The 26,190-nt window shown below is 40.2% G+C and overlaps 1 protein-coding gene across 9 annotated transcripts in view; it reads left to right on the forward strand.

Annotated features, from left to right (window-relative positions):
• The first annotated feature begins 3,956 nt into the window (after positions 1-3,956).
• The window catches only part of GPATCH2L (G-patch domain containing 2 like), a 62,626-nt gene continuing 40,392 nt past the window's right edge, over positions 3,957-26,190 (forward strand). For 8 of the 9 annotated variants that reach the window (XM_061181115.1, XM_061181116.1, XM_061181113.1 and 5 more), the window contains exons 1-5: positions 3,957-4,039; positions 6,212-6,883; positions 19,196-19,260; positions 23,697-23,873; positions 25,445-25,524. In XM_061181115.1, coding sequence (XP_061037098.1) covers positions 6,222-6,883; positions 19,196-19,260; positions 23,697-23,873; positions 25,445-25,524 — 984 coding nt within the window. In that variant the 5' untranslated portion in view covers positions 3,957-4,039; positions 6,212-6,221. Of the gene's footprint in view, positions 4,040-6,211; positions 6,884-19,195; positions 19,261-23,696; positions 23,874-24,136; positions 24,251-25,444; positions 25,525-26,190 lie in introns of those variants that run through there. The other variant, XM_061181119.1, reaches the window with a different exon arrangement.

The raw sequence follows: 26,190 nt of genomic DNA on the forward strand, positions 1-26,190 counted from the left end.
CTCTATATGAAATGCTTTGCATTCATTATTTCATTTAACCTCCACCCAGGAGATGAGTATGTTCTGTTATTGTCTCATGTTACAGATGAGGAAGTGAAGCCGTCAGCGCTGGACACAGCTAGGCACATATGGAGCTTCACCCTTGGCTTCTCTCTCGCCTCCATTTTACCTGCTCGAAGTCTGCTCATAAATCCTATCATCCACTATCATCAGTGCCTGCTTCAATCAGCAAGTGTGATGGCCTTTACTGAGAACTGTTCCTCCCCAATTTTCCTTTTGGCCCTCTTTTTCTTTTCTTTCTTTTTTTTTTTTTTTAATTAATTAATTTTATTTTTGGCTGCATTGGGTCTTTGTTGCTGCGCGCGGGCTTTCTCTAGTTGCGGCGAGCGGGGGCTACTCTTCATTGCGGTGCGCGGGCTTCTCATTGCAGTGGCTTCTCTTGTTGCAGAGCATGGGCTCTAAGCACGCGGGTCTCAGTAGTTGTGGCTCGCGGGCTCTAGAGCGCAGGCTCAGTAGTTGTGGCGCACAGGCTTAGTTGCTCCGCGCCATGTGGGATCTTCCCGAACCAGGACTCGAACCCGTGTCCCCTGCATTGGCAGGCGGGTTCTTAACCACTGTGCCACCAGGGAAGCCCCTCTTTTTCTTAAATGTCACCCTTCTCTGGCTTCTGTACACTGGTTCTCTTCCAATGCTCTCTGTCCTTTGAGCTGGCCACCTTGTTCTCCACAGGCTTCTTCTCTTGCACCCTTTTTCCTCGAATGGCCCTGCCCACAGATCCCACCATCACTAGCTTTCATTTACATTTTCTCTTAAGATTGAGACAAGCACTTCTAATTTCCTGTTCCAGCATAGTAAACAAATATTTGTTTTTTCAACTGACAAGAGTTTCTGAGCACCTAGCATGTGCAAAGCACCGTGCTAGGAATTGGTGAGAATACAATGGCTAGGACGGGGTCTCTGGGGCAATGGAGTGTAGGCTTCATTTTTGTTCACATAGCTATGTCTCCAGAGCTTAGTGTAGGGCCACGCATGTTGTAGGTACTCAGTAGATATTTGTTAGATGAGTAGTTTAGCTGGGGAGGCAGACTTGCACATAATTGGCTCAGATTCAAGGGTGAATGAAGAAGATGATGTAATAAAGATACCAGCAAGTGCTGAGAGAGCCCAACAGAGTAGACAAGCAAGGGGAAGTCCTCATGGAGGTGACATTGGCATTGAGCCTTTATTTTTTAAATTAATTAATTTTTTTAACATCTTTATTGGAGTATAATTGCTTTACAATGGTGTGTTAGTTTCTGCTGTGTAACAAAGTGAATCAGCTATACATGTACGTATATCCCCATATCTCCTCCCGGCATTGAGCCTTTAAATCCCCTCAAGTCCCTGGGGTGTTCAAGAAAGAGCAAGTGGTCTGGTGTGCCAAGCATGATATAGGAAGTAGTGGAAGACGGATGAAGTGAAATGGTGTTTCAGGAATCTCACTCCCTGCCAGTGTAGAGAATGACTTTTGGGCGAGAGACTGGAAGTGGCAAGACAGTAAGGAGGCTGCTGTACCATCCAGAAGAGTGGTTGCCTACCCAGATGTGGCCAGTGGCAGACAGAAAGCAAAGGAGGGAGGGTGGATGCAAGAATACTATCGAAGTAGAATCCTCAAAGCTTGGCATTTAATTAGATGAAGAGGTATTAAGGAAAAAGCAGGGACTAATGGCTAATTCACCTGGGTAACTGCATGATGGTGCTGACATTTCCCAAACTGGGAATAGTGGAGGAGGGGCAAATATGATGGGGACTATGGAAGAAACTAAGATTTCTTTTGACATCTTAAATTAGAGATGCTGGTCGAGAAAATAAGTGGAAATATATAGCATAAATCTGAAAACAAAAGCTGGATTTCAAGAAATTTGGGAGCTTTCAGTGCTGATGGAGGCAACCGACACCATGGGAGTGGATATGATTTGTGGGAGAGAACTTCACTTAAGCAGAAAAGAGGGCTGATGGCTGTGGACACCTCTTGAACATTTCCATCTTTTTGTCCTGTGGGAGTCGCAAATTCAGCATGTCCAAAGTGAACCTTTTTCTCTCCTTGTCTTCTCTCGCTGTGCAAATGGCACCAACCACTCTGTTAGTTACTCTGGCTCAAAACCTCAGTCTTCTTTGCCTCCTCCCTTAATTCTTTACACAATGTTTCACCTACAGAAAATTCTGAAAATCCACAAAAGCAACAGGTAGTAGAGACAGTCACTTATAATGGAACTATTTTGGATGATAGGTAGTGTATCATTCAGGTCATATTCCTGCGCAAGTATAGATTTAGTTTCCTTTATGTATGAATAGGGTCATAAGCTACATTTTTAGAGTAACCTTTTTATTAAGGTACAACCATCATGCAGAAATGTACACAAGAAATTGATGACTTTTCATGTCATTAAATATTCTTCCACAGTCAATTTCAAAAGGCTGCAAGGTATTCCATCCCATAGACGTAATTTAGATAACTAACCCCTGTTGTAGGATGTCTGGCGTTTTTCTAGTCTTCTCACTCCTTCCTCTACAATGCTACAAAGATGAATTTACCTGTATTTAACATTTCTGTGCCCATTTCCAATTTTTTCTTTAGATAAAATTCGTAGAGGCAGAATTTCTGGGTCAAAAGGTATGTGCATATTTAAAAATAAACTTTTTATTTCAGAATAGCTTTAGGTTTCCAGAAAAATCCGAAGGTACTACAGATAGTCCCCACATACCCCGTATTCAGTTTCTTCCGTTATTAACATCTCACATTAGTAGAGCACATTTGTCACAATTAATGAACCAGTGTACAGACATTATTATCAACATTAACTGAAGTACATAATTTATCTAGATTTCTTTAGTTTTACCTAACGTCCTTTCTCTATTCCAGTATCTCGTCAGGATACCATATTACGTTTAGTTGTCATGTCTCCATAGGCTCCTCTTGGCTGTGACAGTTTCTCAGACTTTCCTTGTCTTTGAAAATCTTGACAATTTTGAGGAATACTGGTCAGACATTTTGTAGAATGTCCCTCACTTGGGGGTTGTCCACTTTTTTCCTTTTGATTAGACTGGGGTTATGAGTTTTAGAAGGAAAGTACCATAGAGATAAAATGCCATTCTCATCATATCATATCTAGTCCGCATACTATCAACATGATTTATCACTGTTGATGTTAACCTTGATCACCCGGCTGAGGTAGTGCTAGTTTCTCCACTGGAAAGGTTACTCCACTGTAGTTGTTTCTCCACTGTAAAAGTTACTCACTTCCCGCCACTTTCCATATTGTACTCTTTGGAAGGAAGTCACTGTACAGTCCACGTTTAGAATCAGGAGTTATGCCTCAGGGTGGAGTATCTATAAAAATTGTTTGGAATTCTGCACCAGAGACTTAGCTCTTCTTTCCCATTTATAAATTTATTTGTATCAGTAATTGATTTATACCAGTTTGACTATGGATATTACTTTTACACTTCAAGTTATAATCCAATACTACTTTGTTTTGTTACTCAAGCATGTGTATCTTTAATAGTCTGAGCAACTCATTCGTGCTACCCCCGCAAAGGTTGTACAATTCGCATGGTTAAGAATGAGGATCCATTTCCCTAACTTCACACACCCTGTATAAAGTAGGTCAGCGATCAATGGCAAGGCCGACGCCCCTCCCTAGCGCCCAATTTCCTGCCGCCTCCAAGGCAGACGAGGCCTGCATGGGTAGGCCCTTCACCAAGATGGGCACCTCAGCCCCATGGGCACCCCCGGTCCACTCAGCCCCTAAACGCCGCCCCTCCTTGCCCCGTTGCTTTTCTTCCGGGTTCTCGCGGCCCCGCCCCTAGGGGCGGAAGTGGGCGGGGCCGCGGGCAGGAAGCGCTAGGCCGGGGCGGGCCCTCTCGCGCAGCCTGTCCCTCCCATTCCACCACCGCCCCACCGCACCGGCTCAGACCGGAAATGAGGTCAGAGAGGGAAGCCCCGGCGGGGAGACTGGGCCCCAAAAGCCGCGGCCGTCGGAGGTGGCTGCGGCAGCGGGTGAGGGGGACCGGGAGTGAGGGGGTCGGGGCCCAGGGGGCCCGCGTCAGCGGGAATCAGCGCTCCGGGCCGCGGCAGAGCGGCCAGGGGCGCCATGGGGCCCCAGAGGCTGGCGGGAGGGGAGAGGGTGGCGGGGCCTTGTTTTTCAGGGCCCATCTACCCGATCCGGGGGATGAGGGTCGGGCCATCTCGCGGGTGACAGTCACCTTCTCTCTTCTCTACTGTCTGGCTCTTTTGAGCTGGCGACAGCGTGAGGGCTTGGTGTCCCGAGCCGTGGTCGCCCTAGTCCTCGGGGGCGGGCCCGGGCGTGGGGGAGTCCTTCGAAACACGCTTTTTCTCACGGATGTGGCCATGTTGCGACCCTTGAGCACGGAGGGAGTTTAGTCGCCAGGACTTGCATTTTGGCAGTTTCTGCCCTGGAAGGGCTGACCCCCTGCCCCTGGTCACCCAAATTGAGAAGTTGCCTCCTGCCTCCCCCAGCCCCTCCCCCAACCCGGTCGCCCCCCTCCCCCCCGACCGTGCGCCTGCTCGTCTCTCTTTTTACTTCTGCTAGTTTCTCGTTCCTTCCGTTGCGTGACTCGGACAGCCTTTGTCTCCCCGAGTGCTCGCCTGGCCCCGGGACCCTCTCGGACTGTGCATCCAGGGAGGGTGGGAGTTCCAGGGTTCTTCTGTCACCTCCTGTTCGAACTGCAGCCTTTGAGCCTGGCATTCGACTGCACAGTCAACTGCAAGTTGTTTGGTAACTTCGTTTCACGTTAAAGTTTGTACAGTTCTGCTTGAGTTTTTAAAGCAGTAGTTCTTTATTAGGGAAATAGGTTTAGATAAGTGCGTCCCCACTTATGTATTTTGGTTTTAGAGACAGTTGTCTCCCAAACCCCAGCCATGGTGTTTTAAACTACTTATTGCTTAAATGAGTGTGGCTTTTGACACTTTGAGAAGTTTTGTTTGGTTGGTAGTTTGGGACTAGGTGTCCCCGTTGCTCCTCCTGCCTTTAAATTGGTTGGCATAAGGATAGCATGAAAATAGATTTTAGGAAGTCCTTTGCAAAATGTAAACTGTATGAATGGAACTATGGTCTGAGAGTGGCGCCACAGAGTTTTAAGCTCCAATTATGGTCTTGAAATACGTTGGACTTAACAAGGGCTAGGGAAAAGGTGCTAATTTAAAATGTATTTAAGTAGATGTTGTACGAAGTATATTAAATGTTTCCCTTTAAAAAGGCATTTTGAAAATCGCTCCTCCTGCTCTCAGCCTCTGGAAGGTTTGCCTATGAAGTGATGTATGATGGTTTGACAAGAATGAGTTGAAAAACAGGAAACTTTGGAAAGCTGTTAGCTAGAAATCTTAGAGACCCCTCTTATCCTTGTCATTTCAACCTCAGTTATAACGTGTTTTTGTGTGACTGTCTGGCACTAAAGCACAAAACTTGGATAATCACTTAATTTATTTTCTGAAGGATGGCAAGAAGACTTAAATGTTGCTAATTATTCACAAATATATGACACACTCTTTAAGGCTCTTTTCCTGGCAGCTTCTGGGTGGTAGTTGGGACCAGAATGGGTGCAAACTTGGCCTTTTTTTTCCATGCAGAGTACAAACCTGGGTCACTACAGATTCTTGGAACACTAAAACTGCAAGCAGCCTTCCTTAAAGTGTGTCACTAAGTTGTCTTTCTCTTCCTGCCACAAACATTCTTATTAGTGACCCCAGACCATAGAACGGTCTTTTCATCCATGGTTTTGAAGTTGAGTGTTTTTCTGCTCCTGTTTGGACAGATGAGATATTCTCTAATCTTTTTAGATCTGATCATCAGGTAATTTAGTTTAGCAAGTTTAATTGGGGGAAAAGGGGAATGACTGATTTATTCCCCTGAGTTTGCTTGATTTTACTAATAACCCAGTTGTCATCTGGTGAGTATTTTGAGTTTTTGTGCTTTAAGAACATGCTGACTTCAGGCATTTAACAAGGGCCAGATACCTATTTTTAATGGCTTAAGGGAGTATGGATGGTAGGAGTAGAGTCTAAGGGTAGCCAGGTGAAAGGTGACTTTCTTTTCTGTAGATAGGGTGGACTCTGCAGTGCCATGATCTGTTTTAAAAATTATTCGAAAACAACAGATCCTATTCAGTCTTTCTTCTTCTTTTTTCTTTCTTTTGAACCTCCTTTTGGCAGATGTGGCCTCATGGATGAGCTGGTACATGACTTAGCCTCAGCCTTGGAGCAGACATCTGAGCAGAATAAGCTTGGTGAGCTGTGGGAGGAGATGGCGCTGAGCCCTCGGCAGCAGAGGCGGCAGCTTCGCAAACGGAGAGGCCGGAAGCGCCGTTCAGACTTCACTCACCTGGCAGAGCATACCTGCTGCTACAGTGAGGCCTCTGAGTCAAGTCTGGATGAGGCCATCAAGGACTGTCGAGAAATGGCCCCAGTCACCAATTTCAGTGACTCTGATGACACTATGGTAGCCAAACGGCACCCAGCTCTTAACGCCATTGTTAAGAGTAAGCAACATTCTTGGCATGAATCTGACTCCTTTACTGAAAACGCGCCTTGTCGACCGCTCAGGCGCCGGCGGAAGGTGAAGCGCGTAACATCAGAGGTGGCTGCCAGCCTTCAGCAGAAGCTCAAGGTGTCAGATTGGAGCTATGAGAGAGGCTGCAGGTTCAAGTCTGCTAAGAAGCAGCGTCTGTCCCGCTGGAAGGAGAATACTCCCTGGACCTCATCAGGTCACGGGTTGTGTGAAGCAGCAGAAAATAGGACTTTCCTAAGCAAAACGGGAAGGAAAGAAAGGATGGAGTGTGAAGCAGATGAACAAAAACAGGGCTCTGATGAGAATATGTCAGAATGGTGAGATCTCCCTTACTAAGTCATAGATTTTCCTGGTTAACTTTACCTAAAGCACAAATCCACAGTCTTGATGAGTTCAATTTTCTTTCAAACCAGCCTCTGTAATACTGACTTTGTAGCTCTGCTTTAACCAGTCAGGTTGTGTTTAGCTTCTTAAAGTACCCTCATGATCCTGTTCCCCTACATCAAGAAGGCTATGTTTTATAGAAACACATTTGTTTCTAAAAATCATTTAAAACGTGTACCTTTTATTTTAAAAAACATTTTGCTGCTCTTTGTGCCACGTAGTTTATACACAGATACTGTTCTTTAGAACCAGGGCCTCAGTAGAGGCTGGTGTGTATATGTATGTGTGAGAGAGAGAAAACGCGGGTGCCAGGCATATGGAGTTTGTAAATGTTCTTGGTAAGCTGCCTTTACCCATTAAGAATCATGGCTTTAGATATTTCTGGACTATAATTCTGTTTTCTGCTACTTACAGTTTGACTGTATTGAGTTTAACATTCAAGTTGTCTGAACACATGCTAGGCTTTGAAAATAACAGGGCTAAATCCCATCAGTCTTACACCAAATGTCATCGAGCCAGAAAAATCTGTCTCTAATGGGTGCATGTTTAAAACATCAGTATAGTTTTTGGCTTTTAATTTTTTACATCTCAAATAGATAGTCCTAGGGACACTGATACGCCCCAGCTTGATACTTTAATATTATTATTAATATTAATGTGTGATATCTGTTTCTCAGTGTGGATGCTGTTGGTGTTTTGGATGGGGCAATTCTTTGTGGTGAGGGATGTCCCATGCCTTGTAGGGTAGTTGCCATCCCTACGTTGTTCCCATCACCCTTCACAGTATCAAAACAAATGCCTCCATGGGTGCTCCCTAAGTGGGTTGAGTAGTCCCAATCGAGAACCAGTGTATTCTATTATTGTTAATATTAGTTAGCATTTATTAAGCACTAACTGTGTGCCAGGCACCGTACTATTGTGCAGAACATATATTCTTCTTTAATGTTCATAACTCCCCTGTCTGGTAGGTACCGCTATTTGTATTTTATAGACGAGGAAATAGAGGTTATGAGTGTGGAGATGATTTGCCCAAGGTCACCTAGTAGCAAAACTGGGAATCAAACCTGATTCCAAAGCTCATAGTTAACCACCATTGTTTTGCCATGCTTTGAGCTTGCATTTGCCATGGCACGTTTTCTGTCTCATCTGAACTTTTACAACTGTAGAACAGATGACCTTTCTTAGGACTTGGCTTCTTCTGACGTTTGTGTGAAAAACAAAGGCATAAATCTTAGGAACTTGGAGGTGAGGTTTTGTCAGTAACAGGAAAAGCTGTTCAGGTCTGTATGCCTGTACCTTTCATGGGTGGTTTTAATCCAGTTTTTAAAATTTTTCTTAACTAACTTTATATTTGTCAGGCTGTGCAACTAGGTAGGCTTATAATTTGGCTTGTTCCTGATTTTCCTCTAGTGTATATTCTAAGGCCTATTTACCCAATTTATATGTATAATTCTGGATTATAAAGCTTTTTTCCTTATCATGCTATTTTTAATCAAACAAGAAATGCCTAGTTAACTTGTATCCTTCACAATGTTGAAACCCTCAGTTGAGGTGTTCAAGTTTGTTTCAGTGTCAAGCTTACATACCGAATAGTAATCATCGTACTGTTAAGAATGTTTTGGGATGATATTTTTGGATGTATGTATTTCTTCCCCAGAATTTCTTGCTAAACTATGACTTAATTGTGTGTGTGAGCGACTGTTAGCTCTGTCTTCTCTAAGATCACAGCCCAAGTGTGGTTCCAAATGCAGAGCCTGTAACCTTGCAGTGAGGCACTTCAGTCTTTCTAGGTCCTTCTTACCCCAGATACATCTGTTGCACATTATAGTCAGGTTGTGATAATACACATCTAGAGCTTGGATAAATTGAGGTAGGCAGCAATTTACTCTTTCAAAAATCTGCTTGGATGTGCCAGTTTGTTTGCATACAGATCAAAGTGTAGAACTTTATATCAGAGGTATTGAGGGTTGTCAGAGTATATGATCCAACTTGTGAAATTATTAAGATGAAGTTGATCATTAAGCTTTACTTTAGCCCAGTCAATAGATAGAGTTCTTTTAAAAAGCATATGTTAGGTGTTTTAGGTTTGAAAAATCTGTGTCTCAATCAGAGAGCTTTATTTCTACTTTCCTTAAATTTATTCTGCTAACTAAACATAGAGTAATTTTAAGCTTAACTGATAATTCTTTTTGCTTTTCTGTTTCTGTTCTTCCTTCCATTCTATACCAATCAATCCCTCAGGCGTTCCGAGGAACTGAAAGTGGTTATGATGTAATAGTTTTTTAAAGCCTTCAAAAAGCTCAGTTATTATTTTAATATTTTTCTTTGCATGTGTGTTCCATTCTAAAATGGATCAACTCTTTTGTAAGATTACGTTCTACTGATCTTTATTCAAATTGTCTATATAGCAGCTATTAATTAGGTAAATTATAGCCTAATTTTGCTTTATTCTTCACTAATACATCATTCATTTGTTCCCCTTGAATATAATTTAGCTTCTTTTCTTTCATAAGTGAATTGGTTTGGTGATGGCCTGAAGTCACAGTTAGGAGCCTTCCTAAGGTGATGTATTAGAAGCCGATCTCACAGGAAAGAAAATATTCCCTTCTGTTGGAAGCCAAGTGACAGAGATAGAGTGCTAAACCTTCCCCCTCCTTCTCTAGCCCAAGCTGACCTTCTGCACCCCTTGGTGCCTCTTGTTTTCTTATTTTTATAGAAAATCAATATCCTTTCTGACACAAACAATAGCTCAGAAGCAAGAATAAATGGTAGAAAGCTGAGATCTCTGTCCATCACCTCTCACTTTAACTCCCCCAAACTCTTTAATTATGAGGGTGCTTTGCTCCAGGTGTTTGCGACAGTAAAATTGCTAAATGAGGACCATTTTAACCAAAGATTGGGTGATCAATAACACTTTATAGCAGTAGCTTGTTGGATCAATAGCATTCATTATTTCATGGTTAAGGTAAGTAGCCTCCTTTGCAAGTGGAGGTCATTAATCAGGGGTTACTGGAGCTGTGGAAAAGACTCTGTGTGGTAGGTTGAGGATGTTCTGTTTTTTATTCTGTAAATAGGGTTGCTGACCAAGAGGATATTTACCATTGTTGAAGATTGTACCGTTGCATTTGAGAGTACTGAGTCGCTAGCATAGAGTGCTTCTGTAGATTTATTCAAAGCTCTGCTACTATATCCTTAGGAACAACTGAAAAAAAAAAACAACTTGGGAGATAGATATGATACTATTGTATTTGAAGATCTGTCTCTTGAAAGAAATGTTAGGATTATTCTGTGACTCCAGAGGAAGGAACTAGGACTCATTGGTAGAAAGTACAGAGTGTGAAGTGTTGCCTCAGTATAAAATACAACATTCTGAAAATTAGGACTCTATAAAAATGAAGTGAGTTGTTTTACCAGGTGATGAGTTCTATGTCACTGGAGGGATTCAAGCCTGGGCTTGGTGACCACTTACTGAGTTGTTGTAGAGTTGGAGAGGTTGAACTGAATGACCTCTAAGGTCCCTTGCAACACTGAGATTCTGTAATTCTTTTCAGTCACAACCTCCTTCCCATCATTGTAATTTCATATTTTAAAAAGCGTCTGATAAGCAGCCTCAACTGCCCCTAAAATATTTATGAAGACATAAAACATTGCAAACTCACATCACCAGAAATCAGGACTTACTGCTGGCTTACTGGCAAGATCTTCTCAAACTCCAAGGCTGATAGAACTGTGCTGGAGAGTGCAGTTGGAAGCCAACAGCAGTGCTGAACCTGCCCTGAAGGTCGGTAGTGAGGCCCTGCATTCTTTTTCTATAGTCTGCCCTTGGTTCAGAAAGGCAGGGTCCGGTTCAGTCAGAAAATTAGGCAGCTACAGTTTGAGCCAGAGTGTTGTTCCACCCTTTACTTGCAATCAGTATCTTTCAGTTTCTCTTCGGAGGCTGTAACTCCCAGAATATACTTGGATAGAGAATCGTAGTGTTATCTGTGTGTGTATTTGTTCTGAGGGATAGGAGGCAGTCATAGCATAATTGAGTTCTGGGAAATACAGTCTCCAAGAGTAGTTTACTGTTGGCATGGACAGAGAAGGAAAAAACACTCTTAGTAGTAGTGCATTCTGGAAACTGGAGTGTTTTATATAGCTTCATTTATTGTAGACTCCTGGAATGGGCCCAGAATCAGGCAGTGAGGGTCAGAAGAAGATCCTGTCTGAGTCCCACATAACTACATGAGATAAAAGCCTACCAGTGACACTGGGGATTAGGCTAGGGGCTCTGCACATCCTCTTGGCCAGTTGTAGATGTGACAAGAGCATGTTACCTGTATCCAAGGAAGTAGAGGATGGAACCAGGGGTAATTTACATACCCTTTCTGTTGGCAAATACCAAATTCTAGGTAAACCGGTTCTCAACAAGAGGCTTGTGGACAAGTTATGCAGAATAAGGGAAAGGGAACATCATCCTGAATGTTCAGTGGAAGAACACATCTTTGAAAATGACTGCCAGTGGAAACCAGAAGAACATTTTAGAAAATCTTCATTAGGATGCAAGGAGATATAATCACTTTGAAACAGGAGCAGTAAGTCATAAGGACAGAAAGATAGCTATTTGAAAGCCCAGTAGTATGGGAGGAAAAAGTGTAGGGAAATTTGAAATGTAATTGTAATGTTAAAATGAAGGACAATTCTTTCTGCAGAAAATTGAGTTGATGATGTGGAAAACTTTGGAAGCCCTCCCAAAGTGCACAGAGAGGAGATAAAAATGAGAGAGAAGGTGATAGATCTGGAGGACAGGGATAGAGGCCCAGTCTGCAAGTACGTAAACACTCCCAAGGAAGAAATCAAAGCATAGGGATAGAAGAGTGATTTTAAAAGTATAACTGAAGGGAAAACATGTTCCTGTGTTGAAAAAATTAAGCATACAGATTAAAAGGGAAAACTAATGAAAATAGACCTCTACCTAGACATATCCTGGCAATATTTTTGCATTCTGCATTGGTGGTGGGAGGGGAGCAGTTATAAAGAAAAATCTTTAAAGGGATGAAAATAAGGTTGACGTTGATCCCTACGGTACTAAATGTGAGGGGCTATCGACTTGCCTGTAGAATTTTGAGGGCAAAAGTCTCCCACCTTCCCACCGTGAATTTTATATATAGCTAAGATAGATTTCATATGGAAAGGCACTAGAAAGACATTTTCAGATATTCAAGTCTCAAAATATATGCTCTTTAAAAATTTACTCTGAAAAGATATTTCATCTAACTGAGGATGAAACTGTTAGTTCTAAGAAAAGGTAAGTCTTAAAAGGATGGGTGGACTTCTCTAAGGCACAGCCCACGGCTCAGTAGCAGAGTCCTGACAAAAGTCATTATCTCTGCAAAGTATACCTGATTGCAGTGGCCACGCTAATGAACCTGTGAAACTAGAGAGGTTGCTGCCTTCTTTTGCGGTGCCATCTGAATGAAACTGAAAAACAAACTCCTTCGTTATACATTCTCATAACTTACTATGAGAGTAATTTTGCAGTTGGTGTGAGATATTTCTCTGAAAAACCTGTCCCTCAGTCCTGTTTACTTTCAGAATCAGAAGTCTGATTACATATAGTTACAAGTGTAGCACCTCAATCCAGAAAAAAGAAGGAAAAAGAATTGAGTGGAAATGTTTTGGGTGATAGGTCTAGGAGTGACCTTTCCATTTTTTGTAAATTCTAGGACAATTAAAAATTTTTGTTAAGTGTATTATTATTTAATAAAAAAATTAAAATGAAAACCCCTTAGTTTTTAGCATGATAAAGTAAGACATTAACTCTATCCTGCTTGTTTCTTTTAAAATTAGATGTAAAAGACAACTCTTATTTAATAATCTTAAAGGGGTGAGAAACCCAGGTGGTAAAGTTACTGGTACCAACTTTTGAATATAGATGATAAACTAATTCTGTACCTCCTTACTGTAATTGTGACAAGTATAAACTACTTTGATTCAGTTCTAAGTTTACAGTCTTCTGTGGTTAGGAATATGAAAGAATTAGCAAGCTCTCGGGTCAGAGGATAAGCTGTGTTTTCCCCCTCTCAGCTGTGGGAATTCAGATATTTAACTTATAGAAGTTAGAAACTTCTCATTAGGGCTAGAAAGGAGGGAATTATTTTCAAAAAAGAATTCATAAAGATGCTATATTATCTGTTGCTGCAGAAAAAGTTGCCCTAAAACTTAGTAGCTTTATAAAACATTTATAGCCTTACAGTCTGAAGTCAGGAATCTGGGAACAGTTTAGCTATGTGATTCTGGTTCAGTCTCTCATACTTTTGCAATCAAACTGTTGGTCGGGGCTGCAGTTGTCTCAAGGCTTGGGTGGGGCTGAGGAGTCCACTTCCAAGCTCGCTCACAGGGCTGTTGGCAGATCTCATTTTCTTATTGGCTGCAGGATCGAGAGAGTCTCAGTTCCTTTCCACGTGGGCCCCTCTGCAGGGCTGTTAGCATTCTTAAGATATGGTAGTTAGCTTCCCCTAGAGCAAATTGTCTGAGAGAGAGAGGGAGAGAGCGAGCTCTCACTCAAGTACCCAAGATAGAACCCCTAGTCTTTTATCACCTAGTCTCAGAAGTGACATACCGTTAGTTACATCTGCCTGTGCTACCGGTTACACAGCCCAACCAAGGTGTGAAATACCAGGAGGCTGGCATCACTGGGAGTCATCTGGGAGTCTGGTTACCACAGGTGGCCACTGGTCTTCTGAAAATTTTTCCTAACTTAGTGTGAAGCTAAATTCAGGAATAGTATTCTCAAACTAATTATTTCCTCAGAACATACTGAGAGAATGTTTTTACTGTGATTTCAAAGGAAGGGCATTCAGGAACTATAAAGGCAAGCAAGGTATAGATCCCTGAGAATGTATTTTGTTGTATTTTAAGTAAGTATACTGAAGATGAATGTTTATTTTTTAAATTTAAGATATGGCATTAAGGGAGAGAGCTTCTTTCTGAAGTGAGTTTGTAATTCGTTTTCTTGATGTTCAGCACATAGGATGCATTTTTAGCTGATGAGCTCTTGAAGGCTGGCCCTATCCAGCAGAAGTACACAGGCTCCTCTCCTCCTCTGAAGTGGTTTCCCTTAACCATGATGTCCCACCCCCTTCATCCCTCCACTTTGTTCATCACTCTAGATGAGGGTTCTCACCTTTTGGGCCAGATAATTCTCTGTTGTGAGGGCTGTCCTGCGCATTGTAGGATGTTTAGCAGCAACCCTGTCCTCGACTCGCAAGATGCCAATAGAATACCAGTTTCCTCTTCCCCTCTCCAAGTCCTGACAAACAAAAATTTTTCCAGATATTGCCAAATGACCCCGAGGGCTGGGGTGGGGCAGGAAGGTAGGAGAAGGGGGACAAAATTGCCTCCAGTTGAGAACCACTGCTCTAGATGTTTCTGGTATTGGGATTGGGTTTTTACCTCATTGACTCTGCTTTTACCAACAAGCATGAGTTTCAAATTAGAGAACTCAGTAAGACCAAAACATTGATCTCTTCTATAGAATAAAAATACTGTGATTTAAAAATGGAGAGTTTTTGCTAATTTGAAAACAGTACTCTTTAATTGCTCTGAAAAGGGCAGGCAATTCGTTTTCAGAACTTGTAAAGAAGAGCAGTTCAGACAAAAGCATTTAAAAATTTATATCAAAGTTTACAATGTTTAGCTAACTCTTTGCCCTGGAATTCATTATTTAAATGAACAAGTGGTATCAATCATGTTTTATTAGGCTTGATTCCTAAGATAATCTACCTCTCTGAAAATGAATGCGATACCCAGTCATTGGTCTACCCAGAGTGCCCTGAATTACAAAGATGCTCAGGTGAGGTTAGATGGATGCATGTGTGACAAAACAAGAAAAAAGCAAAATGTTAATTGCAGTATCTAGGTGATGGAGTGTGAGTGGTAACTTTCAACTTTTTTGTATGCTTGAAAGTCTTCATAATAATAAAATATTGGGAGAGGAGAGCCGCTGGAACTGCTGGTTAGGTTGACTTTCTTTACATTTACGTTATTTCAGTTGGATGTGGTTCAGTTGCTTCTAACAATATTATAATAATTAGATAATACAATTAATTGGTAGTCCAAAATCTAGGCTTTAATTTTGTTTGTCTTATTTTAAATGGTGGCTATGCTTCTGAATTGTGGAAACTTTTTTTTAGTGAAAACCATTATAGAGAAGTGTGATGTATTATTACTATTTTTACTCACATATGAATATTTTTGAGACGTTTTCTGGCTTCTAAAATGGGGTGACTTTCTCAGTATTATAAGGTTAAATTCTAGGCTTGCCCCACCCCTTATTTGGAGAATTTTCTTCATTGGAAAGCATTCTTCTTTCTATGTTTTCACACTCTTCTCCCATAGTCTAAGTTTTTTATAAAATGCATGCATTTAAATTGTGGTTGACATGCTTCTTTGTTAGTTTTAGTGCTGGGTATAGCAGGGTCTGGTATAAACTTAATAAATGCTTACTAAGTGAATGAGTGAAAATATAGGGGAAATAGTGGGGGAAATCCTTCCTCCTCCTTTTCCTGTTAGAGACTTTTTATTGCCCCAATTAAGAATTGAGTATTTTTGAATGACATATAAATTATTTGTAGGGTTAATACATTGCTACTCAAAAATATTTTAGAAATATTCTATGAAGACTTTTATATGCAAACTATAGATTAGAATCATGTGAGAACAGGGAGTATAGAACAGCTCCCAAGGCAAAGACAGGAGGCGTTGATGTCTCTAGGAGTTGCTGTCATTTTAGGAAAAGACAGGATTTCATTACCTACTATCTTTGTGGGCTTTGTCTTGTTACTTTTTCTGAAGATTAATAAAGGCTGAGTTTCTGTCTTCCTGACTAAGTTTCAGAGGACCATAGTGGAATGGACACTAAGGATAGGATCACATTTCTTTTTCATTATAAAAATGAGGAACAGAGCTTTTTTCCTTGCCTAATAAAACTGCTCATAGCAAAAATGTTATAAACAAATTTGAAGGTTTTGGAATAGGAAAAATGTGTAGTAGCCTGACATCTTTTAACTTTTTGACCTTGTGATCTACAAGGGTACTAAAAGAAAATTGTTTTTATTGAAAGATAGGAGCTTATTTTTAACAGACTATTAAACATTATGTTTAATTAGCTATATTAACATTTTATAGTTGACTAAATCACTATTAAAATCCTATGAATCTAATTTTTTAAAAAAAAATCATAATCTCTGAGTCAGAAGTGTATGAAAGCCACAGGGCTGGATAGCTTTGGCCTGTAAATTGTAAGGGGAAATATTTACTTCTACTTCATAGCTAGCACTACATTTTTGCATGCTGTATCATGGTGTTTATGTGCAAATATGCCATGAAGTCCCCATTTTCTTCCTCAGAAAATTATGCTAACAGTTTCTTACATAAAATTAGATTTCCACAATGCAAGTTCTTCTGAGGGAATAAGATGCTATCAGATGAAATAGTCATTTCCAGATATTGATGGAATGATGATACTTTTATGTAATAAGTGTTCTCTAAGGCATAAATTATTTTCTCAGTGAAGAAAATATGTATCTCCCTTGAACACAGTCTTAAAATCCTGGTGATATTTCTGTGACATCATTGCCATTACTCTAATTAACTGTTTATAGAAAACTTACAAGTTTAGTCCAATCTCCTTAAAGAACAGTGAGTCTCTTTAAATACTGTTGACAGAAATAGAAAATGTACAGGGACAGGAAGGTTTTAGGTTACCAACACCTTTCTTGATCCAGCAGATTTCTTTGCGCTTACCCCCTTTATTTAGAATATGAGGAGAGAATGGAATCCATGCAAAAAAGGATCAGAGAAGCACTGTATCTTGTAGTGCTTACAGGTGGCTGGAAATGAATGAGGAGAAGAATTCATAGACTTTGTAATAAAACAATGGTTTTAATTTCTTACTTGGAAATATTCAAATAGAGGAAATATTCAAATAAATATTCAATAGACATTGCAGAGTAGACCTTGTAATACACTTAGAGCAGAGATCAGCAAATTTCCTCTGTAAAGAGCCAGATAGTAAATATTTTGGGGCTTTGTGGGTGATTCTCGTTCTCTGTTGCAACTCCTCAACTCTGCGGTTGTAGTGTGAAAGAAGCCAGAATCGATAGGTCAATGAATGAGGCTGGCTGTGTTCCAGTAAATCTTTATTTATGGTCACTGAAATTTGAATTTCGTGTCATGTCCATATGTCACAAAGTATTCTTCTTTTGATCACCCCCCCCACCGCCCCCCCCCCAGTGATTTAAAACTATAAAAGCTATTCTTAGCTCACAGGCTATATAAAAATGGTTGACAGGCGGCTGTTTGCTGACCCCTACATCTCAGTTACTGATATGCTAACCAAGAAAGCATGTAACACAGTGGTGGAGTAGAATGTCTGTCTTATGGCCTGATGTGCTTTTTAAGCCCTCCTTAATATCAAGAGGAACTAAAAAATATAAAATATGCTTTACCTTCGAGGCAAGATGAGAGAAATAAAGTAGTTGATATAAGAGAATGTGTATTAAGACTTAGTGGAGTTAGAGTTAGACCACTAATATTCTTAGGAATTTGCTAAAAACATAAAAACAACACCATAAAGTTCAGGAGGCACAGTTCCTTGGACTCAGAAGTAGGAAGAATACAGTACCCAGTGAGGATGTCTTCCGGATTTAACTGCAGAGCTCTTTGAAGACTCTAAATCCATCAGAATCCAGCGGTATAGTTTTGTGAGACATTTCTTATAATGACATCTGAGAGTGTTCCCACTTATAAGTATAGAGGAAAATAAAATGAAAGAACCTTTAAAGAAATCAGGTATGTTTTATTGGCTCTTGCTGAGACAAATTTCTTGGATCTGTTACCCAGAGACAAGCTTAAGTGAGGAAACATTGCTGCTTAATTTAACCAGCATTTTTAGGATTTAGTATTGGCAAGATATTTGGAAATGTTGCAAAATACAAAATATTTTCAGATATTTGATCCAGAAATGTAGACTGGGATTTTGCCAAGACTATTCTTTATGCAGCATGGTGAGAATGCTTCTTCTGTCTTCTAGAGCACGTGAACAAAATTGACTAGCTTAGAAGGAAACATCCCAATCAAGGAAATCGCTAATATTGTAAAGAATAGAGAAATTTTTCTTGAACCAGATAAATCAAATTTGATGATTAGGTGGGAGAAATGCAGCATCAGAAGAGGCAGAATCAGTTGTTGGAAGTAGCTCAAAATGAAGCTGACTTGGACAGAATTCTATGGGGCAAAAGTTTTATTTCCGTTTATTTTTTTCCATGCATATGAACAAGATGGGTTGATGGATGGATAGATGGAGAGACATGTGATAAAGGAAATAGAGCACTATGCTAATTGCGGAATTTACGTGGGGGGTATATGATGGTTTACTCTACAATTTTTTAAAAATATTTATTTATTTATTTGGCTGTGCCGTGTCTTGGTTGTGGCACGTGGGATCTTTGTTGCCGAGTGCGCGATCTTTAGTTGCGGCATGTGGGATCTAGTTCCCTGACCAGGGATCGAACCCGGGCCCCCTGCATTGGGAGCGCAGAGTCTTAACTACTGGACCACCAGGGAAGTCCCTAAAAGTTTTATTTCAATGACTTCAAATGGAGTTTGTTTTTATATTTTTATTTTTAACCTCCTTTTTTGAAAATGAATTTTGCTGTATCCACTTGCTATCAAGAGAGACATTAATTTTAGAAAATACAACTTTTGTCATACTGATTTTCTTTTTTTTTTCTGTTCGTGGATTTTTGTTTGCTGCTTTATAAATGGGAAAACTTGAAACATGCTGGATGTGTTAAAGTTGCATGGCTTCATTTGAAACCGATAGTAGACAATATTTAAAAATAAAATTGCTTGGTAAATTTGTGTTGTTTGATATACCAAAGCAGGTTGAGATTACTTCTGTGAGCCTTAATAAATAACTTTCTAATGCTAAACTAACAAAGTGACTCGAGATCTTTTAAAACTACTTTAAAATGTAAGTAAAAGTTTTACAGTTCTCCTCTTCTTACATTTCTTTCGTTTTTGGGGAAAATAAACTTACCCCTGTGACTTAACTATGAAATTTACATTTCTGATTGGCTAATGAGCTAGAGTGAAATTAGGGAAACTTGGAATCTTTCGATTTGAAAACCAGAAGATGAATGGACAGTGCTTTGTTTTTGACTGGAGCTGATGCATTCTCTTGTGTTTTACTCTTTTTTCAGTGAAACCAGCAGTGTGTGTAGCAGCAGTGACACAGGGCTCTTTACCAACGATGAAGGACGGCAAGGTAATCTTGATTCCAGCTTTGGGACATTGATTCAGTGTTTCTGGGAAGATTCTAGTGGTTCTAGGAGTGCCTCACAGAGAATATGATGGTTGTCTGTGAAAGTGGTTTTCAAACTTCAGGGCATAAAAGCCACGTGGGGGAACTGTTAAAACGGCAAGTTCCTGAGCTCCTGGAAATCAAATTGGTCTAGAGTTGGCCCCTGGAATCTGCATTTTCCGCAAGCACCTGTGGTGATTTTTATGCAGGTAGTTCAGACTTTGAGAATCATTGATCCAGGGGGGTTATAGTGTCAAAGATGGAACTTTGGGAAGTTGCTTTTTATTAAAACCAAAAAATAACCTTCTGTATAACTGGATGTTAAGACATTCTTATTTTCACATATGGAGGATTTATTTTTTTAACCTTATTTATAGTGGCCATAGTGTTCTAGGTGAATATATTATAGAAATTCTTTCTGAAGTTTAGTAGAGAGCACTGTGAATAAGGCTGGTGTATGTTAATTATCAGTTTTTTATTTTTACTATTTAAACAGTAATTTGATGCTGTCCTGTACACTTGCTTAGTGCCACGGTAAGTGTGTACTGATAAGAATTTCTTATAGCTCCTTTGGACTGTAGTTTTCTTAATCTAAATAAGGGGTTTGTAGATCTTCTGAAATCCAGTGATTTTTCTCCAAGGGTTAAGTGATTGAAGGACAGAGACACGGCTACATGTCTAGGTTGATCCAGATAGGCTCCTTAGTAACTGAAAGGATCCTGGGACAGTGAGACTTAGGTTCCAAGTCCTAGTTTTGGAGAGAGACCGTGGGGAGGTGTCTCACCCATGCCTCAGAGTTGTGGGCATAGATGGAGTTCGTGAGCTTCCTACTATAATGGAGGCTGTTGTGAGTACATTTCTGTTCCTTTCTGATTCTGAGGGAGGTAGGTGTCATTAGAAGCTGTGTGTATATACTCCCCGGTGAGCTCTAGCTAGGGTCTTGATTCTCTTATCTCATACCAGGAAAGTCTGGTTGTCTTTCCATGAATGAACTGGAGCATACTTTCAGAATTACTTTTTCTTTGCTTTTACTACAGTATCCTAATGCATCTCTTAAAGGTTATGATGTGTATACAGAGGTGTAAGAAAGTGTGAACCTATTACAACCAATTAAGTTTTGGGCCTTTGGAAAGCTTTCCACTGATAAGGAATCCTTGGTATATTATGGAAGGTTATAGAATGTTTTATAGCCCCAGCTTTCCTCTTTGTCTCTGCCTCAACTTCACACATTTTGGTGATATTTAGATACTTAGAGTTCTCAGCACAAAGCTATGTTACTTCCTGATTCTATGTCTTTGTTTATGTTGGTCTCTCTGCCTGAAATCTCATCTTCACCTTTCCTTGAATGGCTGGTCATCCTCCAAGACAGTTCTCATTTTGCTCCTCTGGGGCATATTTATGGACTACATCTGTGAGTTTTGCTCTCAATTTCTTGTTGGGTTTGGCCAATAGGAGGCAACAGCAGAAGTATGGAGGGAGGGAGGTGAAAGAGATTGTGTGTATTAGTCAAATTTTTGTTATGCTAATACTGTTTAACAGCCCCCAGATTTCAGTGGTTTACTACATTTATTTCTTGCTATGGGGCTGGGGGTTGGCTGTGGGTCAGCTGATCTTGCCTGGGCTCAGCCTATCTCCAGGCTTCAAGTTAGGTTTGTATCTACTCATTGTTTTCTTATTCTGGGACCTAGGCTAAAGGAGCAATGGCTCTGTGTGGCGTGGACTTCTTATGGCAGAGGACATAAATGCCAAGTGACCAAACCAGACCATGCATGAATATTTAAAGCTTTTGCTTGAATCACATCTGCTAGTGTTTTACTACCTAAAGCAAATCAGATGACTAAGCCCCATGTCTGTGTCCATGGAATGAGGAAGTGTGCTCTGCCTCAAAGGGAAGGCTCTGTGGAATCCCAGGGCAAAGGAAAAGGGTGTGGATGTATCATTCTATTATAGTGAGGTAGTGAAGAGTTGGAAACAGTAATGCAGTGTTGGATTAGAGCTGTCCCTGACTCCCTTTCTGTTGGACTGCTGGTTGGTAGGGGTTGTGTTCTTCTGCTGAAGGCTACCTCTCCTCTTTGGGCCCTTCTGCTATAACCACAGTTCTCTTTCTGTGCTCTGGTAACCATTCTTTCCCCTTGTTTCTTCAGGTCTAGGAATGGTAAAGACTCCCTGCTCTGCTGGCTCCGAATGCTTCAACATCCCTTTGGCTTCTCATAGTACTGTCTATACCTATGTAAATAATCACTTCACTAAAGTCTCAAATACCCCATTCAAATATACACGTTTCCTAAAGGGATTCTGACTGATACACTTAGTGTAGGCGTCATCTCCTAGAACCCTCGACTCTTCTTTCCCTGTACTTACTGCTTTCTTATCACTTACCATATTACGCTATTGTTTATAGATGCATGTCTTTTCCATTGAAGCTTTTCAAAGGCAGGAGTTTTTTTTTATTTGCTACCACAATAAGTAACACATTGCCTGGCATATAGTAAGCTCTTAATAAATAATTATTGGGGAACCCAGATAAGGGGAAAATTCTCCTTTTTCTCCCTCAAACAGAAGTGTACATAGAACCTCAAATTATAAAACAACTAAACTTATTTTGGTTAAAGCAAGATCCTAGAGGAGCAGGAGGTCTGGAGCCTGATCCACTCAGCCTCTTCCTTATTCTCTGGCAGCACTCTTTTGAGGAGCTCCTGCATCAGGCATCCTAGTGAACCCAGGTTGAAGACTAGTGGTCTAGATGAGATCTCACAAGGTTCCTTCCAGTTCAGTGAGTCCCTTTCTGTATTATCAAAAATCTTGAGTGAATGCTTGAGAACCAAAAAAAAGAAAATTCCCGTATAGTCTGACATTTGTCATCAGAAAATATGATCTAGCTAAATAATACTGTTTTAATAAATGGCATGAAGAATGCTTATGAATAGGAAGGAATTAATATATTGACTTGCAGTGAAACTAATCATTGTTAATTCTGATGTCTATCTTTAATTCATCCTTGTACCTGGTTTGGTGAGATGCTTTTAGAGTAGTTGTTCTCAAAGTATGGTCTCCAGACCAGTTTAGCATCACTAGGGAACTTGTTAGAAATGAACATTTTTGGTCCTGTGTAGGCCAGGATCAGAAACTTTGGGAGTAGGGCCCAACAGTCTATGTTCCAGCAACCCTTCCTAGTCCTTCTGATGCACACTAAAGGTTGAGAACCACTGTTTTAGAAAAACAGCCTGTTGATGGTGTGTTTTTATAAGGGAACACTTGGAGCAACTTCTTTAGTGGCTTCTTTCCCCTTTTAGAGATCTCTGCAGTGATTTAAGAGTTATCATTCTCCTGGGTGTTAGTGGTCCATGAAACTGATACTTCATGAGATTAGCATGGCCTGAGCAGCTTCCTTGAGATCCAGTGCCCATTAGAAAATGAATGCAGTATGAACTCTTTAGATGTTCTAGTAATAATTTCCTTCATCCTTGCTGTTTTGAAAGGGGTGTGGGGTAGCGGACATAAAGTTACCCATCTTACTCTTTGTGGGCAGGAATAAGCTCTTTGGGAAATTGAGATGCTATCATTGTAGCCAGTAGAAAGAAGTTTGAACCAAGAGTCTGGGCTATATGGGTCTAGTCTTGACTTTGTCAATAATCAAAAGTATGGCCTTGGGCAAATAGTATAACTTCTTGACAAGCCTTGGGGGCTTATATTGTCTTTGTGGTTAGTTTTTTCCTGGTAGCTTGGATTGCTACTGTCAAGATGGTTTTGTGTCCCATTAATGAGGCATCAAGGAAGAAACAAGGTATGGATATACATTCTTTATTCACCTATTATGAGAAATACAAATATAGCAGGAAATTCTTCAGGAATAGCTAGTTTTGAATTGAGAAACATTTGTGGGCTTTGAACCTCCAAGTTCATTTTTACCACTTAGAATGGTACATGGGAGGCAGTTTATTTTTGTGCTAAAGGCTTTGGAGTTAGTCAGGCTTTGGGTTGAAACCATGGCTTCGTCATTTACTAACTTGACCTTGACTTCTCTGGGCTTTAGTTGCCTAATTGATAAGTTGCCTAATTGATAAGTTGGAGTTAGTGTAAGGTTTGGAAGAGATAACAAATTTACAGATTTTTAGCATAGATTCTGGTAGGTGGTAAGGGCTTAGTAAATGGTAGCTTTATTAGTTTTTACTATCAAAAGCAGTCCAGTGTACCACAGTATGACATTTATGTGGAACTAGTTTGATGTCCCAGTTTTCATCAAAATATGGATCAAGAAGATGTATCAAAACGATTTTTTTGTATTTTGGCTTTATTTAAAAAGTATAATCAAACCCATAGCACTGAGAAGTCATCTTCCTATTTGGTTTTTCATAGAGCATGTTAAAATTCCAGCTTATGATAGGATCTCTTTACTTCAGGGGATGACGAGCAGAGTGATTGGTTCTATGAAGGAGAATGTGTCCCAGGATTCACTGTCCCTAATCTTCTGCCCAAGTGGGCTCCTGACCATTGCTCTGAAGTAGAGAGAATGGATTCTGGACTGGATAAACTTTCAGATTCCACATTCCTTTTACCTTCTCGGCCAGCTCAAAGAGGTGAGTTCTGAGGAGACCAAAATATACTTCACACTTATATGATTCTTTCTGGGGAGAGTCTTCCCATGGCAAGCATACTCATGCCTGTAAGCATGCATTACCTATCTGAATTTTAGAACTAGTCCAGGGATTTTTCTAGAAGATTCAAGGGTGAGTCTCAAAGCTTGAGGTTCTCTCCATTCTTACCTAAATCAATCCATGGAGACTCTTGGAATATATATTAGCAGGGCGTTCCTTCAGCTTGCTATTGCCATTTGTGCCAGATTTAAGAAGCCTAGCAGCGTGTCACTGCTGCTTATCCTGCTGTGAAACTGATGGGCTACTGAGTGCTCAGTGGAAGCCTGAAGTAGTGGATCTTGGAAGATAACAGATTTCAGTAACAACACTCACGTACAAGGTATAATGACATTTTAAAAATGGATGATTTAAAAATATTTTTAAAAATACTTTATATTAATAATTCTATTATTGTGGACTGTAACACAAATACGTATCCTTTCCCTTTGCTTTCCATGAGTTATGATGTAGCAAAGTGAAATGGAAAGAGCCTAGGACGGGGAAGGAAATGTGGTAATACTCTGTGGTAATACTGTCTGGTGCTGTCTCCCTAGCTCTGTGACTGTGGCAGAGTCACTTCATTTCCTAGGGACATCAGGGTCATCACTTAGGATATCGTGACATTGAACAAAACTGTTTCAGAGGTTTCCTTTAGCTCTATAAATTTATGATGTGAGGATTCCCAGTAGTCAATAATCAACCAGTTAATCAGTTACCAAGTATATGTTGAGCATCTATTGGTGATCAGAATTACAGTAGAGCTGTAAATTCCTATTCTGGAGCATTTCATTGTGATAAATTTGGGTGATTGAAAGTCCTTCTCAAAGCAGTTGGTTCTTGGTAATGATGCTTGGCTGAGGCACGTTGTTTGCTACCTTAAAACTTTCATAAACATTTCAGTGACCATTTCTAAAAGTTCTTTATGGACCACTTAAAGTGCATACAAATAAACAAGAATAGGAAGAAGAAACTTTAAATGGCCTATAATCCCACACCCAGAGTCATTGATAACATTTTGGTGTGGATTCTTCCAGTTGTCTCTTCTATGTGTAGAACATATACAGCAATTAGAAAAATGGGATTATACTATACATGCTATTTTTACCTATTTCATGAATTAGAATATTTTTAAGATAATAGCTAACATTTAATTTGCAATTAGAAACTGTTGATAATACCTTATATTTGTGTAGTGTTTTTAGTTTATAAAGTACCTTCCATGTGCTATTTCACTGAGTCTTCAAAACAGTCCTGTAAAAGAGGACTGAGCCAGTGATTATTCTTTTTTTATAGATGAGGATGCCTATGTCAGAGGTAAATGACATGCCTAAGATCATACTACTGGTGACAAAGATATGGGAATAGTAAATCATTGGCAAATAGCCTAGAGATACTAGTTTAAGGGTTAATTTAGTAAGATCTTGGGGAGGAAGGCCTTTGGTGTACTAGAAGCATATCATTGCTAATGAATCTTCTGCATTCAGTTACTGAGGTCTTTCTTCTTTTTTATTTAGGGTACCATGCTCGCTTTAATCGTCTGCCTGGAGCTGCAGCTCGATGCCTCAGAAAGGGGCGAAGAAGGCTTGTTGGGAAGGTGATAGCTGTCATTGTTTTCTAGGCTCACTGGGAAGATAATATTCCCTATGAGATTTGCGTACACTGTTGATAATCAAAGGTGCTGCAGAACTCCCTGGGGTTAATTAAGCCAGGTGTATTTTGCAAGTTCACAAGAGTGAACATTATATAAGGGCGTGAATGGATACACACAAAGAAGATGAAGCTTGATTTATACAGAAGTTCTGACAAAGCAAACACTGTCATGACAGTGTCTGCTGTCTGTAAATCTACAGGCCTGATCTCTGTCTCTTCTTCTCTTTTGATGAATCTTATATTATTATTATATAAGTTGAAATACTCTTGGCTTCTTTATGACTCCTCTTGAATTCATGAATGCTTCTTTTGTTCTAACTTTGGTCTTTTATTCTAGAATTCATTAAAAAAGAAAAAAACTGGGGAAAAAAAACCTGTTATCAAATTTCAAAAGCCCCTCCTTGGCCATGAGGGAGGGATATCTACCATTTACTCAGTTCTGCCTTTGCCAGGGACTGTGCTAGGCACTCAGTTCACTTAATCCTCCCAAAAATCTTGTAAAAAAGGTGATATTCTCTTTAGAGGATGAGGAAAATGGGTTCAAAGATGTTAAGGAATGTCTGATGTTACCCAGATAGAAGTGGCAAAATATAGAAAATTGAACCCAGGT

This window comes from Eubalaena glacialis, chromosome 2 (genome assembly GCF_028564815.1).
Source record: "Eubalaena glacialis isolate mEubGla1 chromosome 2, mEubGla1.1.hap2.+ XY, whole genome shotgun sequence".
Taxonomy (NCBI): domain Eukaryota; kingdom Metazoa; phylum Chordata; class Mammalia; order Artiodactyla; family Balaenidae; genus Eubalaena; species Eubalaena glacialis.